The 27,682-nt window shown below is 36.3% G+C and overlaps 2 protein-coding genes across 6 annotated transcripts; one reads left to right on the top strand and one right to left on the bottom strand.

Annotated features, from left to right (window-relative positions):
- Window positions 1-385: 385 nt before the first annotated feature.
- LOC132104068 (myotubularin-related protein 2-like) lies at window positions 386-9,859 on the top strand. Of its 2 annotated transcripts, XM_059509281.1 has the most exons (17): window positions 386-724; window positions 1,338-1,440; window positions 1,825-1,848; window positions 3,127-3,192; window positions 3,639-3,717; window positions 3,807-3,901; window positions 4,024-4,131; window positions 4,572-4,673; window positions 4,784-4,867; window positions 4,974-5,123; window positions 5,749-5,937; window positions 6,148-6,333; window positions 7,324-7,530; window positions 7,804-7,896; window positions 8,062-8,175; window positions 8,266-8,442; window positions 8,552-9,859. In XM_059509281.1, the coding sequence occupies exons 1-17, from the start codon at window positions 600-602 to the stop codon at window positions 8,717-8,719; spliced, it is 2,070 nt and encodes a 689-aa protein (XP_059365264.1). In that variant the 5' UTR covers window positions 386-599; the 3' UTR covers window positions 8,720-9,859. The 2 variants fall into 2 exon arrangements, with proteins under 2 accessions (XP_059365264.1, XP_059365255.1); XM_059509272.1 differs by lacking the exon at window positions 1,825-1,848.
- On the bottom strand, window positions 9,860-27,682 carry LOC132104045 (CD99 antigen-like protein 2). Of its 4 annotated transcripts, XM_059509234.1 has the most exons (12): window positions 27,428-27,681; window positions 24,498-24,548; window positions 19,902-19,949; window positions 19,649-19,711; window positions 19,134-19,241; window positions 17,800-17,880; window positions 16,921-16,983; window positions 15,439-15,504; window positions 15,260-15,325; window positions 15,025-15,144; window positions 14,873-14,938; window positions 9,860-12,990 (listed from the first exon to the last, which is right to left on the bottom strand). In XM_059509234.1, the coding sequence occupies exons 1-12, from the start codon at window positions 27,507-27,509 to the stop codon at window positions 12,929-12,931; spliced, it is 876 nt and encodes a 291-aa protein (XP_059365217.1). In that variant the 5' UTR covers window positions 27,510-27,681; the 3' UTR covers window positions 9,860-12,928. The 4 variants fall into 4 exon arrangements, with proteins under 4 accessions (XP_059365217.1, XP_059365224.1, XP_059365234.1 ...); XM_059509241.1 differs by lacking the exon at window positions 16,921-16,983 and having other exon boundaries at window positions 27,428-27,682; XM_059509251.1 differs by lacking the exon at window positions 19,134-19,241 and having other exon boundaries at window positions 27,428-27,676.

Raw genomic sequence — 27,682 nt, forward strand, 5'->3', positions numbered from 1 at the left:
ACAATAAAACCCGTTATATTTCGAAACTTTTCTAGTTTGATGCATTAAAAAAAAGAAAACACAAACAGTGATTTTAAAGCTGAGTTTCCAGCAGCATCAGTCTTCAGTGTCACGTGATCCTTTAGAACTCATTCGAATATGCTGATTTCAAGCTCTACATATTTAATTTTTTATCAGTATTAATAATGGTGAAAACAGTATTTTGTGGAATCTGTGATTCATCTGTTTAAATTATTAATTGTTGACTATAGCTGGCTTTTCAGAAGAACAGCATTTATTTTAAAACTATTAAGTATTCCGAATGTTTATGTTATTTAAAGTATTCCAAATGTTTGTTTAACCATAAATTGTTCTATATATTCGCATGATCTAAATATGGGTTATGGCGGGGGTGCAGGGGGTTTGGTCATCGCTGCTTCCTTGACATGAATAAAAAGAAACGCTAGTTTATTTGTCAGCGGCGGCAGCAGAACAGGAAGCAGAGAGGCGACCGCAGACTGCTGCACACGAACAGCCGCATACAGATGACTTCCTAAACACACAAGAGGAAGCGAAAAGACATTCACATCTTACACGAATGTGCTCGGAAAAGGTGGGAAATGGAGAAACAGCAGCATTCGTCGGGTTCAGAGACACCGGTGCTGCCGCCTGTCCCGCGCAAACCGCGAAACCTCGGAGGAGTCCTCCCTCCACCTCGACGGGACAGCGTGGATTCACCAGACAGGTTACAAGACTTGGTTTTATGCTGAAATTTATAATTATATATGCATTTTTTTTAAAATAAACAAGCCACCTACGGTGTGCACGCGCGCGATTCAAACAGGCCTTTTGTGATGGAGAGATAAAACGCGTCCTATATATATTGTCTATTGGTATGATATTTACCCTGATGTGTACTGTACATTAGTTTGTTTCTGCTCAGATAATACTGATATAAAAACTATTTCTAATGAAATGTTTTCTATCCATCCGAAACTGTCAGCACGCATCCTTTCATCACCATTTTAAGGTAACCTAACGTTAGCCTATTACTAATGTGACGAAGAAGTGATAACATTAACTGAAACGATGAGACATAAAAGCATGTTTGAAGCCAAATGTAAGAAGTTCAATATATTTTGTTGCATTTTTCAGCAACGAAAGCTCAGTCTGTGTGACCTAAGATCGCCATCTGTCATATTTAGTCCACAGACCACAGGATGTCAGCACTGCACATTAATAGTTGCATCTAACTGTGCCAGAATGGAGCTTGTAGTTTCACATAATAACAGCTAATGGCAGATGCATTGACTGAAGCACTTGCTTGAGTGTTTTTTGTTTTCTTTTTGCTCACACAGTCCTGGATCTCATGTGGAGTGGTGTAAACAGCTGATAGCGGCCACTATCTCCAGCCAGATCTCTGGCGGTGTCCCTCCAGAAGCCATAACCCGTGAATGCAAGGTTAGAGGATGTCTTTCACTCTGAGGCAGACTTGTATTGTATATTATAAGCAAGTGATAATGTACAACCAGTTGGTGATATCAGTAAATTACCCGAGAGGGGTGATGAGGACCCATGAGCGGGTTTGTTTTGTGATAATGTCTAACTGACTGTACATGATCCCAACTTATTACTCTGCTGCTTACCAAATAATAAACACATGAAAGTGAAATACTGATTTGAGTTTTGAGTTCCGATTATATTTTATTATCATACCTTTGTTATATTTACGCATGGAAACATGGTATTCAAAATTAATGTGGTCAAATATTACGTTTATTTTTGTTGTTTGTTTTTGTTTTTTTCTCAGAGTGAGCCATTATGATATTGTGTTTTGATTGACAGGTTGGGAAGAAGATAGATTTCAGGGTAAGGGGGATGGAAGTGGGGTGTTTGTCAGTTTGCTTCAAAAGGACCAATGCTTTGAGCTGTTTTGAGCTGTAGATTAGAAATGATATGTAACACTACAAATATAACTACTGTCTTTGCACACTTTGTCTGCTTTCTTTGTGTGTGTTCAGTATGTTTTTGTTGCACACTGTCTTTTTGTTGTGTGTGTCTTCTGTTCATACGCCCTTCTTTCTGCTTTAACGGGGTGTTAAAGGATGAATCTGATGAAGAAATTTCTTGTCATATTTTATCACATTCAAAATGAAAAAAGGTCAACTAATTTGCATAAAAATAAAGCCTGTTTTTAAGATACAATTGTTGCTGTCTGCTGTATTTTCAGACTTCTTGTCCAATGTAAATCTGTTTTTACAGAAATGAAATGTAAGATTATTATACATTTTTAAATCCGTTACATGCTTAATATTTTTGCTTCTTATTTTCAGGATTCTTTATAAAAAAAAAGGGGAAAAAAGGAAAGTTCAGAGGAACACCATTTATTTGATATAGGATTTTTTTATTTTTGTGTAATGGTGTAAACACTTTCAGTCAATTAAATGCATTCTTGGTGAATAAAAGTATTAATTTAGTTGTTGTTGTTTTTTTAAGACGTTTCAGCTTTGTAATACTAAATAATTATTAACACATGAAATAAATGAGAATGATATTTTAGATAGTAGGTAGTAGATAATATTAAATGTCCTAAAAATAGGCATAGTTTTTTCCTTTGCTAAGTGAAATAATTTTCTTCTTCTGATTTTGGGGTAAAATATGACTTGGAAATTTCTTTACATTTTTCTTGACAAGATTCAGTCTAATGTGTGTTAAGTCTGCGTGACTTTGTGCCTACACTTACATGAAAGTGTGTGTGTGTGTTTGTAACTCATTTTTGTCTGATGTCTATGCGTGATCTCCAGGTTTCCAGGAGGCCAAACTTGAAGGTAAGAATCTGTATTGAAGCTCATCAGAAGCATCAAACACACACATTAGAATTATTAAGTTGCCATTAGCTCAGATCTGCTAATGAAGTAGTAATGGCTGAGCAGCTGTATGTTTTTTTCTCTTCCCCCTTAAATCACACTTCCTGTCTCTGTGTGAGGATACGGCCTATCAACCTCAAAGAGCAACTATCATCTTTGTTGTATTCTCTGTCTCTTTCTCTTTCTAAAGCAAACATTTAAACCACAGGAACTTTTTAACAAATACTTTCTTTCTTTCTTTCTGTCACATTATCTGTATTCTTCTGCGTTCGATGCTCAGTCTCAGGACTCTGGTGAAGATGTTTGTCAGTTTGACAGTGACTATGAACTGCCGTCTCACACTACGGCAAGTTTCTCTCGCTTCAACACTACTTGCTAAGTCTATCTTTCCTCTGTCTCACCTCTTTTCCACTCACTCAGTTATTTTACTGCTGTCAAGCCTTTACATCAGCCCAGACTTTATGATAGCAGCTGAATTATTATGAGAAAACACACTACTTTTCAAAAGTTTAAGGTCAGTAAAAAAGTTTTCTTTTGAAAAATGTAAATGTATACATTTATCCAGCAAGGATGCGTTAAATTGATGACAGTTTTTGTAACAATGCAAATGTCTTTACTATTTCAAATAAAGAGATAAATGAAGCCTTGGTGAGCATAAGAGACTACTTTCAAAATCATTAAAAAAAATCGTACCCACCCCAAACTTTTGAACAGTAGTTTATGAACAAGATATAAGCAGAATAAAGTAACTGCTGTGTGAACTTTGCGAGGTTTTGTCTTTTTACCCTGTAGCAGATTTTCAAGGATATTCGAAGGCAGGCGCCCATGGATGAAGTCCCACTGGTCCCCGGAGAGGTGATCAAAACCACTGGTATGTCGGAGCATTCGTGGTGACACTGGATTCATGTTTCTGCTTGTATCATGGTGTTGGGTTATATTTGTTATCTTCTGTCCCTGCAGTTAAAGATGTGATGTATATCTGTCCTTTCACTGGAGCTGTGACCGGCACACTCACAGTCACAGACTACAAACTTTACTTTGTCAGTCTAGAACGGGTATGAAGAAAAAAATCTCATTGTCTGTGTCAAGATCAACATAGTGCCTTGATATTGTGCTATATGCCCAAATTATGAAATTAAACATTTAAGTTAGTGTCTTATTCCATCTGTCTCCGCAGGATGCTCCTTTCATATTGGATGTGAACCTGGGTGCCATCAGCAGGCTGGAGACTTTCAGTGTACAGAGTCTTGGGGAGAATACTAGTGGCATGGAGATCGTCTGTAAGGTCAGATGCACCACCTTCCACCCACATGTTAGTCTCGTTCATAGGAAACATCCACCCACACCAACAGAGCTCAGTGTAAACACAGGGTCGGTCTACAGGGGTTGTACAATTGTAAAATCTTACTGACTCCAAACTTGTCACTGGTAAAGTACAAAAATATTTATTCAAAATATTTAATTGATTTTAAATTGTATACAGTATGTTGAATGATGATAATTCGTAGTATAGTCATGTTATTAACATCATACACCAAAATACAAGGTATATAAAGCAAATCCATATTTACATCAGTATTTTTAGGGAACATAATGAATTTTTTAAAAAAAATTCAAATTGTTGTCTGAAGGATGAAATTTGAATCTTATTAAAGGAAAATATATCTAAAAAAGTAAAAAACTGCAATTCGTCCATTGTCAGTGATTTGTGATTTGTCTCAATAGGACATGAGGAGTCCTAGGTTTGCTTATAAAAAGGAAGAACAGAGTAACCAGGAGATTTTGGAGGTGTTGACCAAGTATGCCTTCCCGTTGTCCAATGAGCTGGTATGACATGGCTCTGTTCAGAGCAGTGATTGGCCAATGGATCTGCCAGTAATTTCTCAAGTGTAGTTGGTTCATGCCTCCACAATCCATTTGTTCCTTTTTTTTTGCAGTCTTTATTCGCTTTCCAATACAAAGAGCAGTTTCCAGAGGATGGATGGAAGGTTTATGATCCAGTGGCAGAGTATAAAAGAATGGTGAGACATGCCGCCCATCACTGGAAAACAATAGACTTGTCAGACTGATTTCCTTCTTTTATATAGTTCTTGTTTCTCTTCTTTTCTTTCTCCACACTGTATGCAGGGTTTGCCTAATGAGAGCTGGACCATCAGTAAGATCAACAGTAATTATGAAGTGTGTGACACTTACCCTGCTCTGCTCGTCACCCCAGCCAGTATTAAAGAGGATGAGATCAAACGTGTGGCCTCTTTCAGAGTGAAACACCGTATACCAGTAAGTGAGTGTGTGTGTGTGTGTGTCCGTGCAACATTACCTTACAAAATCATCTTTTTTCCACCTAATATTTGATTTTACACATTGCAGTCTAGGGTTGTCAGCATTTCACAGTAGTTACGCATTCAGCAACAGAGTCCTCAGAGAAAGTGAATACAGACAAACTATTGTTCGAAAGAGGTTTTTTTTTTTTTTTTTTTAAATGAATACTTCATGACATTTAAAAACGGTAAAGGCATTTCTGACTCAAAATAAATGCTACTCTCTTGAACTATTCATCAAAATAATCCTGAAACCAATTGGATCACAGTTTCCACACAAATATTACTTAGAACAAAATCAGCATATGAAAGTGTGACACTGAAGACTTGAGTTACTGCTGAAAAGTCAGCTTTACCATCTTAAGAATAACTTATATTTTAAAATGTTTAAAATATTAATAGAAACTCTTACTGCAGTGTCTACATAGGCTCTATGATGATATGTGGGGCTTTTTTATTCACTTTTGGTGGCATTTTTCCCTGAGCCCTGATTAATTTCCAATACTGTTCTAAACTAGTACCAGTGAAATATTCCCAGTAATTACTGAACAAAAACACTAATCACAACCTCTTTTTTCTTTGAGGTCCTCTCATGGATCCATCCAGAAACTCAGGCCACTATAGTTCGCTGTAGTCAGCCCATGGTGGGCCCGACAGACCGCCGGTGTAAGGAGGATGAGCATTACCTCCAGACCATCATGGATGCCAATGCACAGTCCCATAAACTCACCATTTTTGACGCTCGACAGAGCATTGTGGCTCACAATCACAAGGTAATAGTAACTGCTAAGTATTTTTGAGGGAAAATGTAGGGAAGAGATTTGTATGCCTCTCTCACACATAATGCACATACGCTCATGTTTTGCGCAACTGTAGTTTTGAATTATTGAGTAGCCATCTGTGCCAATCTGAAGAGCCTTTCAGGAGATACAAATGGAAGCCAAGAATCTTCTCTAACTATTTCCTGCTGTTTCATGCCTCAGGCTAAGGATGGAGGTTATGAGAATGAGAATTTCTACCACAACATGGAGCTGAATTTCCTGGAGATCCCAAGCATTCATGTCATGAGAGAGTCTCTGCGTAAGCTGAAGGAGGTGGTCTACCCTACCATCGACGAACCCCACTGGCATTCCTCCATAGATGCCACACACTGGTTGGAGTACATACGAGTAAGCACCAGCTCTAATCTTTATTCCTACAATATGAATTAATAGTGGGCATTTTTGTTCTCCTACTCACCTTTTTATCAACTTAAGATTTAATGGACGTAGTCAGTTTCCCACAAGTCTAATCAGAAAGTGAAGCCAGGTGCACACTTTGTACACACTGTACGCACATGATCCCAGCTATAAGCCGTGTCACACTGGGGGATCTCAGCTGTCATTAATGTCAGACTACTTTACCATGTTTAAAGCCCTGTTCACACGAAGAAAGATAACTATAAAGATAACGATATTAGCGTCCACACCAGCGAAGGATATTGTCTGTTTATTCTGAGCACACGTGCTTCTGCCGCTTTAAATTCTCGAGCTCGTTACAGCAGGATGGATTCTGATTGGATGTCAATGTTTATATCGTTCATCAGCTAGAAAAAAAATCATTCTGAAAATGGTTCCAACGATACCGCTTCTCTATGCCTTTATCGTTATAGTTGTAGTGTGGACTCTGCTACTTTTTAATATTGAGAACAATTTTTAGAACTATATCTTTATCGTTATCTTTATAGTTATCGTGCTTGGTGTGAACGGGCCTTAAGACTCACTAAAAATGGAGTGTCCAGAGTTTTACATCATCAATCCGTGACACGTTCTGTGATGGTAAGCCGCATTCACACATGGAATTTAAATGACGACAATCAAAGAAAAGCAGTCTCTTGCTTTTAATTTTGACCATGGCTTGCCTTGAATAAAAAATAAAAAATAAAAAAAAGATGTGCGTGGAGTAAGTGCTAGTTTGTTGCATTATTAAGGTCAAAAGGTTCAATTGAATTTTAATGGTCATCGGCTGTCGGTGAACATGTCAAACAAGTGATCGAACGCGACAGATTTTGGCGTAGAATCAGAGGAATTTTTTAGGATTCGCGAGATTTGTCTCAGATGGTCGAATCATGGCATACAGTGTGCACCCAGTTTAAAGGAGTTGATTCTCTCTCTTTCTAGCTCTTGCTTGCGGGTGCGGTGAAGATTGCAGATAAGGTTGAGTCGAGTAAGAGCTCTGTGGTGGTGCACTGCAGTGACGGCTGGGACCGCACAGCTCAGCTCACCTCTCTGGTCATGCTGATGCTGGACTCATACTACAGGACTCTCAGGGGCTTCCAGGTGCTGCTGGAGAAGGAATGGATCAGCTTCGGACACAAGTTTGCTGCGGTGAGGGAAGCTGAGTGTGAAAGAGACTCTATATGGGGTAGAAAACTGACTGGCATGTTATTCAGTGTTATCAATGTTGGAAATTGTTTTACTAATTAATATTTTGTTTTGGGATTCTTTGAAAGTTCAAAAGAAGATCTATTTGATCATTATTAAATATTTTGTAAAATGATAAATGCACTGATTGTCATTTGAATGATTTTAATGTGTCCTTGCTGAACGGAAGTATTCATTTCTTTAAAAAAATAAAATAAAATCTTTTTTCTATCATAGCGTGTTGGTCACGGAGATGAAAATCATGCAAACTCTGAGCGCTCGCCTCTATTTGTGCAGTTTGTAGACTGTGTTTGGCAAATGATGAGACAGGTGAGCTGCACCGTTTTTGCTAAGCACTAACATTTTCATTTATAGTAAAATGTAGATTTCTAATGAAATGTTGTTTAAGATGTTATGTTGGTGTTGTAAATTCTCGTTAAATGGATACTGATGTTTTGGAACTCGCTATGAATGTCTTTTATAATGTGTTCTCAGTTTCCCGCTGCCTTTGAGTTTAATGAGCTCTTCCTCATCACCATCCTGGATCACCTCTACAGCTGCCTGTTTGGGACATTCCTTTACAACAGCGACCAAGAGCGAGTGGAAAAGGCATGCACCTCTGTGTCAACCCTGGGATTCAGTAGTAGTAGATTTGATGGACCAATGCTGACATTTTCAAATCCTTCTCTTTGTTTTTAGGAAGTGAACCGTAAAACGGTGTCTTTGTGGTCCTACATCAATAGCCAGCCAGAGGACTTCACCAACCCCTTCTATGTAAACTATGAAAACCATGTTCTGTACCCTCTGGCCAGTCTCAGACATTTGGAGCTCTGGGTTGGATACTACGTACGCTGGAACCCCCGCATGAGACCACAGGTGCAAAATGTTCTCAACACATTAGCAAAGCTTAAACAACGCACGTGAACAATGAAGAAACTGCTCTCTGAGGAACTGAAATGTGGTTTGTGTATTCACTTTTTGTCAGGTGCCTGTACATCAGAACCTGAAGGAGCTGCTGTATCTGCGTGCAGAGCTACACAGGAAGGTGGAGGAGTTACAGAAAGAAGCATCTTCATCACGCTCGATCTCCTCTTCATCAGAGCATGCATATTCTCCATCACATGATGGTATACCTCTACACACCTCTGTGTAATGCACATGCAGTGCTCACATTAGGGAATTCATCATTAACAGAAAGTGTAGAAGATCTGTAGGTTACAGTAAAGACAGTGTGAAGTCTGAATCTATTGTTCGTTTCTCTCTGGATAATGCCTCGGGGAGAATATATGGAGGCCCAGCACAAAAAGAAGACAGTCTCCAACACAATTCAGGTTCATTTTGGTTGTTTGGAAGTGCTGCGATAGACTTCCTTCTGATCGGATAACCAGGGAAGCTTTTGATTGTGACCGAGGTTATGAAAAACAGGCCAGTATTTTAACTTTCATTTAACTTGAATTGTAATTATTGACACAAGTTTGAATAATTTATTTGTATGTAGTCAAAATAATATGAGCATCTTTTAATCACAGTATTTCTGTGACATTTTTCTGTAGTTTTTCTTCACTGCCTCAGCTTTGCCTGCCTTTGTGCCAGTACCAGTTTAATATTTCACATCACTTCTTAGTTATTTATAAAATCTTACATGAACATCTCATTCCCCTACCTGTGAATTTGTTTTCATATAGTATCTTGTGTTCAGGTTTTCCGTATTGAAATTAGATTTTACTAGATACATTTTTATATACAAGGAATGGGGATTTGAATGTTGCTGTTGCGATACTGCCATTTTGGAAGCAGATACTGCATTTGTCTTTGTTTTTCTGTTGCACTTGTTTGTATGAAAGTGGAATTAGGTTTTAATGTGCACACCCTATTACTACTTCGATTACTACTGAAATCTATGTTTACACAAGGTAAGTACGGACCATACATATATATCAGCTCATGTTTGATTACACAAGTGCAAACAAAAGTTATCTGTGAATCGCTCCCATGTTTATGTTGTTACTATTTAATTGTAATCATGGGTGTTTTGACTTTACAAATGGCCAACAGTTCAGATCATTTGAACAAGGGATGCCATATAATATAAAAAATAAACAATTACGTGTAATAATTATAATGCACCGAAAAAACAATTCATGTAAGAATATGTTGTGTATTTTTTATTTTTTATTTTATTAGTATATTTTTGTATTTGTGCGACCCTGGTTATTCTTTGTACATGCACATTTTTTACTTCTGTTAAAAAATAAAAATGGACTCCAGAAACTTATAACCAGACTTGAAGAAATCAAAGACAAGATAAATTATTTATTATTGGGTTTCTGTATGCTGATTTTTTTGTGTGTGTGTTTTTTTTTACCACCAAGTATAACCAGTGAGATACAGAGTGAAATTTGAATATTTAAATATCTAGAAGAGGACTGCCAGTTGATACCGGTCTAATTAATTGTTTTCATTACCGTCTGTATTTGAGTGAGCAGGATATAAACTGAGGTTTAATCCTGAAAGACAATTTTTTTTGGTTTACGTCAAAGCTGGATTTGAGTTCATTCAATGACCGATAAACCTACAGCATTAGTCTAATCTGTGGCAGTACCATGATGCAAGAACTAAACTGGCAGTGCAAATCAAGACACTTCAGAAACTATCATCCCAAAAACACATTTCTCAAGTTCATAAAGAAACCCAGTACACAAGAAAACCCTTTAATATCTACAGCTAGATTCCAAAACATGCATATCTGTACAGTTCAGCACGTACACCCTTGTTTTGACAAAATTGCAACTATACTGGCCAAACGACACCAGAGAGAGCCCAGAGATCCTTACAAATGCAACATCCACCATACAAACTACTAGTGCCCAGAAAATAGATGGCTAACTAAAGGAATAAGGGAGGTTTTAACAGACACATCATGCGTCCAAAGCAACAAATCTGGAAGCAGTTCATCAGAAACGGGCGATAATATTGTAGAAAATGTTCAAGACACTTTTGAATTTCCACATTTGCCTTAACCAAAACGGTTGTATCTTTCACTCAGCTGTTTCAAATTCATTCCACTGGATCACTAGACTCACACCAAAGTCAAAGAACATGCAAAAAGGCAAAACCATCACATTTCATCTTTGGTGTTCTTCATTTCTTACAAGTGTAGCACCAAAAAAAAAAAAAAAGCTACATTGTTCTCGTAACCAAAGCAGTAAAAAGTTACATTCAGCTAACATTCTCTTTGTTGGTTTTCACCATAGATACTGTACAAAAGCCTTGGTAGGACGCGTCTTTAAAGGAAAGTACCAGGCAACATTCTGCGCCGAGATGTCTGACATCATTGCCATTCGCAAGACTTTGCTTTATCTTGGGCATGTGAGTTAACAATATTTCAGACCAGTTCAAACTGCAACAGAGTGTTAAGGTGCAATCACATTTACTGTTGTTCGGCACTTTTCAGTGGTCGAAATTTCAATAAGAATCCATGTGATCAGGAATTTTGCGTGAGGACAAAAGATTTCCGAATGCAGAATTTGCAAATCAAGTTTGCCACACAAATTAACAGAAAGCTGTGTGGTTTGAAAGTTATCTGCGTGACGGAGGACATTTTTGCCCACAAATTTCAGTGAATGTGACCACACCTTTAAACTGAAACAACGTACATAACCTAGTACGTCTAGTTTGTAGACATTCAAGTGAGGCAGCCCTTCTAACGGTCGTGACTGTTAGTGCTGTGTTAGTAAACTAGTGTGTCTTCCCTAATGTTAGCGTGGTAAGGCATTGGGAAGGAAAGCACCATTGGCAAGGGCTTGAGTTATGGGGAAACAAAGGTGCACCTGAATTCACAGTGAAAAACAACAGCTAGAGGAAAATCTGGAGCATCTCAAGTGGGGGACAGGATAGTTAAGGACTGAGCTGCTCTTTAACCCGGTTTTGCTAACTCTACTTCTAGATGGTGACCTTCCAAATCCGTAGAAATGAAGGGTCTAGACAAGCTCTGTGGCACCAACGCCTGAGGCTTGGCTAACGAAGTGGGAAAACTAGCAAAACTGGAAAGCAGCTAGGGACTCATTAAGGCAATAGCAAAACTAGCTAGGGTGTAACAGGTAACTAAAAAGTCTGAAAGCTAAAGCTGAAACATGCTACAAAGGATAAAAACACTAAGCTGGGGCAAAAAAACTACTCCCCGTAATCCAAAAAGAGTTGGGGCCACAAACATTTATGTACATTTACTGCTACAAGTGTAAATAGAGATGTGATACACAGTTTGAGTACAAACTTGGAAACGGTATGCAATATACAAGCACATTAATCCCTTAAAACCTCACAAAAGGCAATGGATCAGAATTAGCGTAACGAAGAGTTACTACACTGCTTAAGTATTGCGCTAACATGAAAACACAACTTCGGTTACTTCCAGCCACGATTTACTTCACGTTAATGTATACGCAATCTGATCACGCCGAATCAAACTATTCCTCAAAAGAAGGAATTGTAACCACTGACATCCAATTAACACACACAAAAGCAGTCAACACGGCTTCTTCATCAACACACATCACATCTTCACAGTACCAATCACTAAAATACCAATTTTAGTCATTGTTTCATTTTTTAAAAGCAAATTAGAAGGAAGCAGCTGTTGGTTAGGTTTTGACTTCAGTGGTTCGCCGTTTTTTTTTTTTTACACTCTAGTAAAATGTTAGCTAAAACACAAAATCTGCATATATGTATAACAATCTTTTCACATTGCTCGGTGAAAGCAAGGCAAATATATACAGATCACGTTAAAACAACAACAACAAAAAACCCTTCTTTTTTTTCAATTGCGGATTCCACAACAATGGATCTGTTAAGCCTGTCTTGCTGTAAAAACATAAGGAAAACAGTCTTGACCTTTTAAAAGCATATTTCTAAGATTATCCAATCAGATGTTTTTGTAAACCTTGGATTAATCACTTGTATCACTGTTCATTAATGTGTTAATTTGTGCACAATAGGAATGATGAGCTAAACTGACAAGCTAAAAGACTGTAGCATGGTATTTGTGGGACTCTTTGTATGGGCCTCTATAAACAGACCCAAGTGAGATTTCTTGGTTCTCAGCAGATTATGCTAAAATTCATTATTAGGTATTCAATTCATAGCAATATTATTGCAAACAGGCTTAGTACGTTGTTGCATGTGAACAGTTCAAATTGAATTTAAGGAAAAAATATTACACTATGTTTAAGGTTGATTTAAACAGTCACGTTGGTACTTCAAAAGGGAGCTGTGGTGCAAATGTGCCAGGAAATACAGTGGCATTCAAATGGGACAACAACAATTTAGAACTGCGCCCTCTTCAGTTTGGATGATGCATTTCAGATTACACTGCATTTTCCTCTGTTGGCGGCTCAGCGTTGGGAGGCTGGAGAAGAGTTTGCTGAACTGCAGTAGGAAGGAAAATAATTCAATTATTAATCATTCTATCAAGTATGTGTGTGTGTGTGTGTGTATATATATATATATATATATATATATATTAGTGCTGGGCAACAATAATTTTTTTTAATCGTGATTAATCGCATTATTGTCTGCAATTAATCGTAGTTAATCTCATTGTTATGGAAAGAACTAATAATGCATTCAAAAGTGTATTGTGCACTTTTTTTATTTAAAAGTAGGCGTACTGTTATATGAACAAATGTGTAATAACATTTGGTTTGGAAACACTTTAAACAAATAATGTGCTTTTTACAGCAGTGTTCCTTGTACATAATAGCAGTTTAAATTATTTATTGTAGCTTAAATCGTAACTTATAACATTAATGTAATTAAAGTAAATTTAAAACAAGCTATTTATCACAGCCAGGACATTTTTATAGAAAATATTTTGTCATTTGTTATAGAAAAAAAGTTATACTCAGAGTCCATAGCCTGGACCATAACATTATAACAGGCACCTTCCTATTAAGAGACCTGCACGATCGCGGGACCCATCGCAGCAGAGTGCAGCGCAGGACAACACTTGATGTGCGGGTAGAGACTCATGTGCGGGATGTGGGAGAATAATTTGGGTGTGCTCACTCTAGGCAATCTTAAGCGTGCCAGGTCGCGTTTGACCCCCAAAGCCTGGTTCGTTTGACAAGTGTGATCGTTCTGTTTAGCAGTCCCTGGCACGGATGGAAGAGGTGGGCCAGAGCTTGGCTCAGTTACTGTATATATATATCAGTAAGTGTGAGCGCTAACCCCGCCAGAGTGCAGATCTTCTGATAAGTGTTGCATGGTTGCATGTATATTTCTGAGTGGCAAAAAGCTATAGATGTGTAAAGCAATATATTGTGAGAGGGGCCATGTTACCGCATCCCATACGACTCAAAATAATAAACCACAAAGTTAACAAAATGATTCACTCCACTGTGTTGAGCGAGAGTGCTCCTCTGTTGTCTTCACTTGATATCGGAAACTTCCTATTTCCAATTTATAAAGTCATGATTACGACCTTGTTGCATTCTTTTCTGTTAAAAATAACAGTTTACAGTGGTTTGTGAATGCTGATGCTTAGCCTAAATAATTTGATCGGGAGCAGCCCCTCCCGTGACCCATGATTTGTCTGTATTTGTATTCAGTGCCAGAGAGCAATGGACTTTCATATTAATAAGAAACTGCGTTAACGTGCAATAAAATAATTGTCGTCGTTAATCAAATAATGCATTAACGTGATAACGCGTTAACTTGCCCAGCCCTAATATATATGTGTATCACCATATCCTAATATATGGTGATATATATATATATATATATATATCAGTACAAACAGAAACAGAAACAACTTCAGGACAAAATTGAAGGTGCAGTAAGTGCAATTAACCGAAAACGTTTGCATCATGTTACATCCACACCAGAAAGTGTCAGTCTAAGGCAACAATTGTTTAGAAAAATGAACATAATTAATAAAAAAGAAAAATGGAAATAAATAATAAAAATCACCACTGGCAAAATGGGGTTATAATGAAATAAATAATTATTTTTCTAAAAATCGGTGCTAGACGACTAGGAAAAAAAAAACTGATGAAAAAAGGTTAAAAAAAAATGCCCATAATGCATTGGGTTCGATCAGACTATCTGTGAGCAGGGATAAAAAGGGCTGGCAGATTTTGCTGACAAATAAACTCTTGGTGCAAGTAACAAGGAAAAATAATACACATTGGTTATTACTTACACCACCAACACTGTAACAATACAAAGTTGAATTTAGCCTTTAAACATCACCCAAAAATGTTAAATGAAGCCATTTGCCTCATATATTCAGCATAAACTGTGTCAGTACCTTGTGGCTCCTGTGCAACTACAGCATCTGGGGCATCTGCTTTCACCATATCTGTATTCAGACTCTCTGGAGAGATAAAGCACATGAAAATGAATGAACTGAAAAACACAAGCCACGTGGTACACTTACAAAGAAAATGTGTTTGTCTTTACGCTGTATGCTGAAGCACAACTTCTTCTTCTGGTAGGAGATGTAACTGCCCACTGCACCGACCAGAGCCATACCAATAGCGCTCACAATACCAGCAATGGTTCCAGTCTCAGCCATGGTGTCTATGAATGAACACATAGGCCACTATTTAAAGATATAACTGGACCAAATTAGCAAATGCTCTACAGAATGTTCTTTTAATAGCCCTAAATAGGCTGCAACTTAACACAATCATACCGTAGTTGTCATCAGCAGAATCTGAATCTCTGCCACTCTGTCCGCTACTACTTCCACCACTTCCACCTGTGGAAATATGAACACTTCAAATCACATTCCTACATTTTTGCCAATTATTGTTTATTTTATTTGACACGTCACATGATGTGAGGATCGTTCAGGCAGTTTCAGTTTGTCACCTTTGTTTTTGTCGGGTTTGTAGGAGTTATCATTGCCAACATCCTCAAGGTCTAGGTCTGAGAAACCTGAGAAGTTGAAAAAGACCATTAGCGTGGGGACATCATGAAAAGTACTTTTTTTTTTACTTTTTTTGTGACCACAAAAGAGGAAAAGCCCAGCACTCCAACACTGCAGGAAACAGAAGGCTGAGCTGCCGACTAGGGCTGGGTCAAAAAATCTTTCCATTTAATATTGATTCTCAAGATGAAGCAAACTTTTTCTTTGTTTATTTCCACAAAAAAAGTTTAATATAATGTACATCCGGTTTCAAATTAATCAACGTAAATCCTATTATTACCAGTACTTTCCTATAGATGGACGAAGATACAATGTGTTCTTTTAACACTCTTGACTTACAGCTCAACGCAAATAAGGAGCACGAGGGAACCGATTATCTCTTCCACTTTACTACAAATTACAGCACAAAATAATCATGAATTGACATCTCGAGGTATGGTAAAGACAGGAAAACTTACTGAAATGTATAATGTCTCATGCAATCGTTCAATCACAGTTTCAAGACGTCTTTGAAACTCTGGAAAGCCAATTAATGTCCATAGTTGGTTATTTAGCAAGAAGTAACTCATTTTGATAAATGCACTATATTAATATTCATTATATTTTACTTAACCCATTACTAATGTCACAATTATGCAATGGATATTTGAATAAATCTATTGTGAAAAACGTTTTCATGACAAAAGCCACTATTTTAATGATGATTATATCATAATAATATGAGTAACCAAATTAGAAAGCAGAAGCATCTCTTGGTTTTAAGTGTTTTTTTTAAGTGAATGAAAACTGATGACGATTGTTTTATTTTTTATTTATTTTTTGAGTATCGATTATTATTATATCTAAAAATAAATAGCAATTGAATTTAATCTTTGTTGTTAAATATAATAGTAAAGTACCAGTTAAAGTGTTCCCTGTATATTTCACAGCATTAGTTTATTAGTTTAGCATTACATTTTTTTTTCCTTGAGAAAAACTGAAATGTACTTGAAATAGATTTCAAATATTCTAAATATTGCCATAGACATTAAATAGTTTTACGTGAACAAATATGGAGTTAAACTTAGATCAGAATTGAATGTTATTCATTTGAGAGGTTGTCAATCAAAATCAAATCATGTAATCTGTATAAATACCCAGCCCTACTGCGCCATACAATTTAGGGGAAGCAATGAAACTAGCAATCTGACTGATTAAACCAAAATCCATGCAAAGTTAAGATGCAAGAGATCAGGAACCATGGTGATCACTAGGTTAATGCTTCAGTTCTAAAAAGCCTTGACCTGAAATCAGACATGATTAGATTTAAATAATGGTGAGATCAGCTTCGTTTTGTAAGTACAAAGGGTGATTTTTCCAAGCAAGAAGATAAAGAGAGGAAGAGGGTGGTAGAAGGGGTTTCCTGCTGTTACTCTGTTCCTTACCCCCAGTTCCACCTCTGCTATTGGGTTTGCCGTCATCACGGCCCCCTCCTCCGAGGTCTTTATCTAGCAGGGACAGGAGATGCCATCAAACCTGGCTAGCTTGGATTAATCAACACTGACTAGCAACATAGTAGCATAAGTTTCCCAGTGATAGACTGTAAGGGCAATATTTATTGACTTTATTGAGTGATGCCTTTGGCTATGCTTTTGATGACCATCAAGTGTACACAGGCTTTTACAGAAAATTGACAAAATGGATACTGATGCTGCACACTATATGTAATTCAATAGGAAACAGAGGGCCCCTCATCTTAATTTTCGGCACCATCTTTGTGCTTTCATATCCCCTTTTGGAGAAAAGTTTTATTTCAGCTCACCATTTCCTTTTCTCTTCAGAATGTACAGTAGAACAAAGTCTGCTTTGATGACGCAGCTTATTTTGGCCAAGACCGTTCTCATATTACAACTCAGTTTAGCAGGCTAGTTCTATCCAGAGGTGCTTTTAGATTTTGCTCTGCACAAGTTTACATTATTCCTGTTAAAAGTTTCTGACCATACACTTATAAATAACATATTTCTAGAAACAGTAAAGAAATTATATATGTTTTTTCTCTATATGTCTACTTCTGTATTATATTGCATTATTTAATTTTCAGTTTTTCTTGAATTAGTGTTTCTTTTCTACTGTGTGATTCCTATGTATGGCTGCACTTGTATGCTGGACTTTCTTCTGCACTGGAAGCTTCTGTCACAGACAAATTCCTTGTGTGTGTAAACACACTTGGCAATAAAGCTCTTTCTGATTCTTGACTGAACTACTCAATTGAAAAAAATGACATATGGAGAAAGGTAAAAGTGGATAAAAAGAAAAATACCTACCGCCTTTGCCAGACTCTTTGCCCTTTCCTCTGATGTCATTGTCAGGGTTCAAGGCATCTTCAAGATTCAAGCCATCAAAATCTATCAGCCAAAAGAAATACTCACTGTGTAACAAATGAAATATGCACAGTACCAATTAGGGCTGGGCGATATGGCAAAAAGTATATCTTGGTATTTTTGGCTGAACTGCAATACATGCAATTTTCTACATGTTTCGATTTGGATTTTATATATATTTCCTTTTTTTATTTTTACATCCTGCCAATGTTGTACAATGAAACAATGTTTAAAGGCAATGAAAACAAATATAGTGCAAGTAACCATGTAGGCTATGCTATATATTATGTGTAAAAAAATGGACTAAAATCACATTACATTCTAAAATTGTAACATTACAATCTAAAAACAAAAACAGTGCTATTTAATTGCATAAAATACACTTAGCTTATTTTTTTGGGTTACAATTTGTACACATAGCACATTTATTGTCCAACTACAAATATTTTAGTAAAATGTATGCTGAAATCTGGTAAGTTTAGCAGAGAATTGCATGCAAAATGGAAATATTTCCATGACTTTCTAACATTTACAGATGGAGACTATACATGTGAAAAGCTATGCACTGAGGGAAACATCAAATTACTGTATATATATCGAAATAAACGTTACCATATCAAAAAAATATACTGATATATTGTACAAACACGATATACCGCCCAGCCCTAGTACCAATTTTTTTTTTTTATATATATATATATATATATGGCTAAGTGACAATGAAAACAGATGGTTTCTGAGATGTAAATGTTTGAAACAAAACAAAGCTTTTCAATGCTTCAGATTTTCTGAAGTCAAGATTGAACACACACAATCTCACAAGACAAGATGAGAATGAAGACAACTGTAAACAATGTTATCATAACGTGCTGTGATATTGGGGTATAAGACAAGCTGGATAAGGACATCCACCAGAAAATCTGTGCTATGACTTATTTTAACTGCCGTAATTCTGTTATCATTTACATCACTTGAGTACAAGCTAAAGCATGTTTTTTAATTACCATGAACTGTATGAAAGGTATGCATTATATTAAAAATGTATCATTAGTGACTTTGACTTCTGTTATGTCTGATTAAGATCATTCAGAGCACTTTAGAAAATGATGCTAAACATTCCATGATTGCATTAATTATTAGACTCAATCAAAAGTGAAATCTAATCACCTTTCATCCCACTTTAAAATTTGCTTTGAATACACATATCTACATGCAAACAGACATGGAGACAAACGCGATGAAAGGTTCTACAGGGAAACTGACAGCACGGTACAAACCAGACTGAGCTTTCCGAGGGGGAACAGAGGTTCGGAGAAGACTAGGGGGTGTTCGGGGCAACAGGTCTGGCCGAATGGTGGCGTCAGACAAATCAGTGAATGTCTCTTCTGTTAGTGGAGGTTAGTTAATATGTTAGTATTGTAAAGCATTTTAATACATTCGGGGTATTCAAACCTATGATGTAGACTGATTAGTAAGCACCAAAATACAGAATAGTTGTAAGTATTTGTGATTGTGAGGTTTTTCTTTTATATTCTTCAGTGTTCCAAATAGGCAACTCCCCAACCTCAACCATACACAATATTATTTGACCACAAATAACTATATTATATGAGCTCTAGGAGCTTTCTATCTAAGAGCTAAATCCTGCTGACTCATCATAACACAAGAAACAGAAACATATGTTTTAGCACTCAAAGATGTCCAGTGGTTATTGAAGAAGATTAGTAGGGAGATTTGCTTTATGCTCATCTCAAGCAGAACAAGCATCTGGGATACATTAAGTGCCTCTTACCTGTTTGTTTGGGCTTTGCTGGTTCCTTGACTGTGGGCTTAACAGGTTTAAGAATGGGTTTCACTGTTGAACAAATTAACAAATTAATAACATTTTTTCCAGATTATTTTAAATAAAGTATTCAATTCCTTTGATAGTTATTTTAAGTCATAAGGTGATAACTGATCGCATCATTTAATTTTGAAAGGCTCACTTAACATTTTCTCTACTTATTATAGTGATATTAATTACAACAAACAATGATTACCCTCACCTGCTCCTCCTGCACCACCTGCTGGGTCCACTTTAGGTGGTGGTTTAGCTGAAGAATTAAAAAAAAAAAAGCTTAATTCTTAATAAAACTTAATACACAAAATAATATCCATCGGACAATACACTGTAAAAAAAAAAAAGTATGCAATATAACAGACTAAAACCGCTACAGTAAAAACTAGTGGTCGACCGATATATAATCGCCAAGGCCGATAGTGTTTACTTCCTTTTTAATTATATTTTTATTCAATATTTATTTATTTGTGAAAAATACTTTGTCATCTAAAGTATAAGTATGTTTATTTTACACATTTATTTTTATAATCCATTGACAAATGATTTCAAACTTCTTAAATATTAATAATAATTTAAAAAGTAATTATAACGGCTTTATATCAGCTATCGGCCACCCTGCTTTCCAAGAAAGTAAAAACCTGTTTATTGTCTACTGGTAAGTTCCCTTACTATGACTTACTGTGAAAAACTGTAATAGATCTAACCTTACAATTCATGTCATTTTACAGTAAATACTGTTACATGTAGTTTGTGGCAGTGAAAAAAACTTTTATAGTTTACAGTTAACATTCTAAACGTTATATATATATATATATATATATATATATATATTTGTTAATTAGAGTTTTAAACTAAAATGTACACTGTAAAAAAAATCTGTGACATTTACAGTAAAATACTGGCAGCTGTGGTTGCCAGAACTTCAACATAAAGAATATGGTAGTAGCATTTTAGTATTTCATCAACAGATATAATGTTAATAAACCAATATATTGAAGTACTAATATCTGTTTTGAACCACCAAAAACTGGTGGTGATGAGAAAGTTACATTGTATCTCAGTGTGGTATGGAAACAGTTCCAGTCAAGACTGCAAAGCCCTGCAGAGAGTTGTGCACTTAGCTGAGCGCATCTCCGGGTCTGCTTTCCCCTCTCTGCAGGACATCTACCTCAAACGCTGCAAAGGCAGAGCTGTTAAAATCATCAAGGACTCTATCCACCCCAGTAACCATCTTTTTACTTTGCTGCCATCAGGTAAGCGCTTCCATAGCCTGATGGCAAAAACCGATAGACTCAGGAGGAGTTTCTTCCCCCATTTATATTTTATTCTTATATTTTTATTGTTTACTTTTTTTCATTCTTTCATTGTTAAATTTATGTATATTTTCATCTGTGTTGTATTCTTTAATAATTGCACTGTCCATGGAGCAGACCTGACTCACATTTCACTGCTGGTTATATATGCTCTATATAATTTTGTACAAATTTTGTACTATATAAAATATAGTATGGAAACTTATTGTTAACCAGTTAACAGTCTTTTACTGTTAAATCACAATTATTTTTTCAGGGTATCTGCACTTTTTTGATCAACAAATTTAATGACTTTTAAGACCTTTTTAAGACCTTCAAGAATAAAAATTAAGACCATTATCCCGGCAAAATAAATCAATAAATAAAAATATTTATATTTATATATATACAGTACAGACCAAAAGTTTGGAAACATTACTATTTTTAATGTTTTTGAAAGAAGTATCTTCTGCTCTTCAAGCCTGCATTTATTTGATCAAAAATACAGAAAATAATGTAATATTGTGATATATTATTACAATTTAAAATAATTGTTTTTAAATTTATTATACTTTAAATTATCATTTATTTCTGTGATGCAAAGCTGAATTTTTAGGATCATTATCACATGATCATTTAGAAATCATTCTAATATGATGATTCATTATCAAAGTTGGAAACAGTTCTGCTGCTTAATATTTTTTCAGAACATGTGATACGTTTTAGGATACTTTGATGAATAAAAAGTAAAAAAAAAGAGAAGCTATGTTTTTAAAATATAAATATTTTGTAATAACAATATACGCTACTGGTCAGTAATTTGGGGTCAGTAATTTTTTTTTCTTTCTTTTTTTTAAATAAAATAAATACTTTTATTCAGCAAGGATGTGTTAAATTGATAAAAAGTGATAGTAAAGAAAATATATTATTTTTTTCATTTTGAATAAATGCAGTTCTTTTTAACATTTTATTCATCAAATATATTAGACAGCAGAACTGTTTCCAACACTCATAATAAATCAGAATATTATAATGATTTCTAAATGATCATGTGATAGACTGGATGTTACATGTGACACTGAAGGCTGGAGTAATGATGCTGAAAATTCAGCTTTGCAACAGGAATAAATTATTTTTTTTAAGTATATTCAAATAGAGAACTATTATTTTAAGTTGTAATAATATCTCACAATATTACTGTTTTTTCTGTATTTTTGATCAAATAAATGCAGGCTTGATGAGCAGAAGAAACTTCTTTCAAAAACATTAAAAATAGTAATGTTTCCAAACTTTTGGTCTGTACTGTATATATATATATATATATATATATATATATATATATATATATATATATATATATATATATATATATATATATACATACACACGACACTCTAGGCTGTTCAGGTTAACAAAGCACATTTGTATGTGAACAACAGTGCAAATAGTTAGTGCATATTTAGCAACATAAAGTGCATATCAGGCAACTGCCTTCTCAATACTACAACAATACTGCTGTAAATAACATACAAACAGTGCGTAAACAAATCAAAATTGCAAATGACAGGTTAAATACGGAGTAAAAAAAGGGAATTAGTGTCCAAACAACAGCAAAGAACCCCAATATTCTTGCACAATTTTTACTGTTGATCCGTTAAGCATCTCAGTTCAGTACCTGACATGCAAATACAGTTCTTTGTTTTTCGTCCTATTCATGCTTTCGTCAAACATGAGAACGAAGCTGCCTTGATTCACACTTGACAGACGTTGCCTTTTTATGTACGGAAAAAGTCCAAATCGAGCAAGATAAGAGGTTTTGTCCTTGCCACAACTAAATGTTTTTGCACAATCCGAGTCAGGGAACATTGCCCTGAAGACGGTGCTCACCAGTGATGCGCGGGTTGATCCAAAATGAGCGGGTGCCTGCGGTCACCCGCGGTTACGAGTCATCCAAAAAAAATTTTATGATATTCGGGTCGGTCGGGTCGTTTGAAATAAAGATGCCAAATAAACCTTTGTGATTTATATAGTACTAGACACAATCTTAATTTTGATCAATGTTTTATCAATCAGTTGCCCGTATTTTATAAATAAGAAGGAAATATATAGCAGACAATGTAATGAGGCGCTGGCACGATCACTTGCATTGCATGTTAACTGGAGGGTGCCGAAACTCAGCTTGTGCCTCACAGATTTGAGAAATAAAGGCTATATATTGCAGAAAGCTTGAAATGTCTATTTTAAAATAAAATATTCAAACCAAAATAAGTAGGCTACTCTCTGATTATGTAATCCATACGAAATATGCATTTCTCTATGGCATTCATGGCGAGTAAGCATCGTCAACTTCATTTTTGCAGCGACACAGAAAACACTAGTTTATTACTAAACAATTACATTTCTCGAACCAGCAGGCCATTCTGGGTTGAGTGAGCGACCCCACGGAATGAGTGAGCTGAGCGGAATATTCAGAAATGCGCTCTCCGCTCACGAGCTCTGATCGGAACAAACCCGAACCTCTGCTGAACTTCAAACATCAAAATAGACATTCTTAACAAAATTAGAATAGTTTTTTTTTTTTTTTTGCCTAGTTCCTATGTCTATGGCCCATTGACGCTACAATGAGCATTTTTTACTGCTTTTAAAAAATGCGGGTCAGGAAGCGGGTCGGGTACAATATTTTCTTTTTCTTTTTTTGCGGTCCGAGTTGCGGGCGGGTCAGTTGAAAACGTCGGTCGTGTGCGGGTTATTAATACATTGACCCGCGCATCACTGAGGACAGTTGTTGCCTGACTGTCGGCATAGCGCTTGTGCTTCTCCCCATTCATATGTGCGTTAAGGGCTTTGCAGCTCGTTGTTCCCAATTGTATGGTCTTTTTGCAAAGTCTGCACCACACTTCGTATTCCGTCGTTTTTTGTAACCTGCTATATTTCTCATCATCGAGCCAGTTATCATTAAACCTGCACTTTCCCCTCTTGGCTCGCGTCTGCCACTCTGAATTAAACACTTCTTCGTCTGTTTCTATGACAGGCCTACGTTGAAAACACTGCCCCTTAAATAGTGTATGATGCCTGTGCCATAGGCACACGCTACTTTACTGTCTTCAGACAGGGACGTGCGCTGGTGAAATTACGTTAGCATGGAAAATAATTTTTCAGATAACTTTCTTTCATTCCGCCCGCATGAAATTGAATACCGCCCAGATGAAATTTAATGCCACTCTTCAAAAATTAGCGCAATTTAATACATTTTAAGACCTTAAAAAACTTATATTTTATTTAAGACATTTTAATACTTTTTAAGGATCCGCGGAGACCCTGTTTTTACAGTGTAGTTGTTTTGTAAGTATGTTTACATTTCACTGTATTTTTACAGAATTATTCCGGCAAACACAGCTTTTTCTGTATAAAAAAGGATTTTAGTACAGTGAAAGGCAATCCTGTTTATACAGATCCCTAATACTGCTGTCATGCTAACATGGATACATCATCATAATTGTCATACTTACTTGGTTCATTACTCTCAATTGCATCTGCCAAGTCCAGCTCCTGACTTATTCCTATAAAACACACAAAATAAGAAGCATTCACAAAATATCTGTGCACTAATTGGTCAGCCACTGTGTTTTATTCACAATAAAGCATGGCTATGATCACTTCACTCAGTCAAATAAAGTCTTTTCATGCAGGAGATACATTGTTATGCGTGCATCTGTGTGGAAGCCCACAGTTTCTGAAGTGTGGAGGGAATATTACTGTATTTATTAGTTTTACGTATCAGGTATGATGCTGTATTCCATCAGTTTACACTGTAATGATGCTTGCAAATTTGCGCTGTGCTGCAAATCATTTGTTTTTTTTTTACCTAAAAGAGGGAAAAAAACAGATGTTTTCTCATTCTGAGAGATATAAATGAGTAAAAAAATATAATGTAGCCTGTGGTAACAAATAAATAACAGGACGGATGAGAACAATTCGTAATCTCTTTTTTTTTTATTTGAGCTCCACAAAATGAGGCTTGGTAAAGGAACATTTTCTTGCCTTTTACTTTCACTGTCAGGAACTTTTTTTTAGCGGAAGGATAAAATTTAATGCATTCAATCATACAAACATATCAATACAATTGTTTTTGGTTTAAATATTTGTATTGTGTTAAAACTTTTTTATAAAAGCAATAAGTTACTCATGGAGGGCTTCACATCGTGTCAAACAATGTCTTTCAGTCGTGACTTATTCAGAAAATAGCATGGCCACGGCCTATTGCTTACATATAAATGCATAATTTTATTCACGCAGATCATCCAAGCCCCTTAATATTCTTATTTGACTGCTAAACGGGAAGTATACGGTACCATAAAAAAAATCTTAGATGATGCTAAAGCTAAAACTGGATCTGATGCCCAGCTTTACTAAAGACTCTTTTTGATACAAATTCCACAGTAGTGCCGCTGCATTCCTGGATTTTAACAAAGACATGAAAATGACAGCTTAGCAATGCATTCTTCAAGCACAAAGGGACAAAGAATCTTTTGTGCTCATGTACTACACAACAAAGAAGTTTCTGCAAAGATTCTTGCCCCATGTGTCATTTTTAGCAGTACATTTCTAAATGGTTTCATCTGTAATAAGCCAGGCTCAACTCTGAGTCTCCATGTCTTATGCAATGAATGTCTACCATATATTTTTAGCACTGGGTAACAGATAATGTGGTGCAACACTCCAGTGGGGTAGCCTAAGTCTTAAACTTCTATATTTCTTTATCTGTCTCTTTGAATCTGTCTTTTTCTAATTCCTCTTTCTGTCTGCCTCTTCTGCATTTTTTCCCCCTTGTTCAGTTACAGGTTGTCTTAGTGCACACATTAGGTTAGCTAAAAGCTAAAAGCAACAGTCATCTCTCATGCAGCGCTGCCAAAGCCAGGTCAGCATTGACACACTGTTATGTGATCAATACGTCATGTGACAGCAGTGAATCTATCTGATGTTTTTCCCATTCACAATAGATACCTATGAGTTTAAATACAGTACATTAATTAATATGTTTTCATTTTGGCTTCCACTGGTTATTCAGATGGCATGGTATTGATTGATTACTGACAAAAATAATTAAAATCAAACATTTCAAAACATTAGCCTAACACCTGAAACAGTGGTAAAACTATATGGTCATAAATATACAATGTGTTTTCAGGTAAGGGAGTCTAAACATGTATCTATTACATATACAACTGTGTGGTGTGTCTGACAGGAAAAGAGGGAGGGGCAGTTTGCCTCTGCCAGAAGAACTGCAGATGCTGACATTTCCTCATTCATTTCAATGGTGGGTAAGGTAAGGGGATTTTTATACAATGCACCACATCCTCTGTGCTTCTAAACAGTATTCAAAGTAGTCTTTTTTTAGAAAAGGATGCCATTCTTTTCATATAACTATTTTGCTCATACAAGTATGGAATCTTTTTACATTGTATTCGTGTGTGCCTCACACCAACAGAGGGGGGACCGTTACCCCCTGTCATAAAATGATGGTATCTTCCCATCTTCCGCAGTCTCCAAAAAACTCCAAACTCCTCTGCTGTACCTGGGCGCATTGTGGCTTCGTATGCGCATGCGCTCTGAATCTAAGCCTCCCAACGTTCGTTGGATACCTGTGCCGTGCTACCATGAGGAGACTGTGGAAATTATATTGTTCTGTGAATATAGCCTATTTAATTTCAAGCAGTACTGAACAGTATTGTTTTGTTTTTATTTTTCAGCCCAGATATAAAACATGATTTATTGCGTTAGAAAAGGTCAATGAAACATTTAATTCTCTATTAAATAAGAGATGCAATGCACCATGAATTGGTAAAATATTACAAGTCATGGCACGGTATTAATCCAATTTTATTTTAAAATACATGACGATGTTACTCCATGAAATAAGCGAAACCTAATCAAAAGACTGATTGATCTTTAAATACAGAAGAAGCAAATCTATTCATAGCGATATTATCTTAAATATTCCTAAATTCATCTTTGCTCAAGGGGAAACAAAATAATAAGAGATTAATTTTAGTGATGCACTTTCGATATTCAAAGGCAAGAACAGTAATTTACTTATCATCCTCATTAGTATGCTTAACGGACAGCTTTAAAATGTCTCACCACGCAATAAACTAAATGTAATGTTTCGTATTTAGCTGAGCATCGTTTGTTGAGCCTCAGCATGTCATGCACGGCGCTGTAGCAATGGCTCGACCCAGACAGATGATCTAGACCAGACAGATGTTAAAACGCAACTCAAACATGGTGATTTGTGTGATTCCTGCGCCTAGTGCTTTTTACGAAGGCTGCCTTAAAGTCAAAGTTTAAATGCTTTAAATCAATGCTTGCCTACGGGGCCGACAGAAAATGATGAAGCAGGCATGGCACCGGGTTCAACAAAGAGGGGTGCAACGCTTACCTTTCACTATCAGCAGAGAAAAGACCGCTAGAAGCGTCCATGTCGAGAGCTGTTTCCACATGTTGAAAGTCCGAAATGGCATCGGGTTTACAGCGATATTTAAATATTGGCAAGAGATTATGAATATATGAAGATTTGCCCTTGTGGCCTAAGGGTAATTTTGAGGGCCGTAGCTCCTGACTTAGACAAGAAAAGCCTGCGCGAGAGTCTGCAGTGCGAATGAGCGAGAAAGGGCTTCAGAGGCGCGTGTTAGAT

This window comes from Carassius carassius, chromosome 2 (genome assembly GCF_963082965.1).
Source record: "Carassius carassius chromosome 2, fCarCar2.1, whole genome shotgun sequence".
NCBI lineage: Eukaryota > Metazoa > Chordata > Actinopteri > Cypriniformes > Cyprinidae > Carassius > Carassius carassius.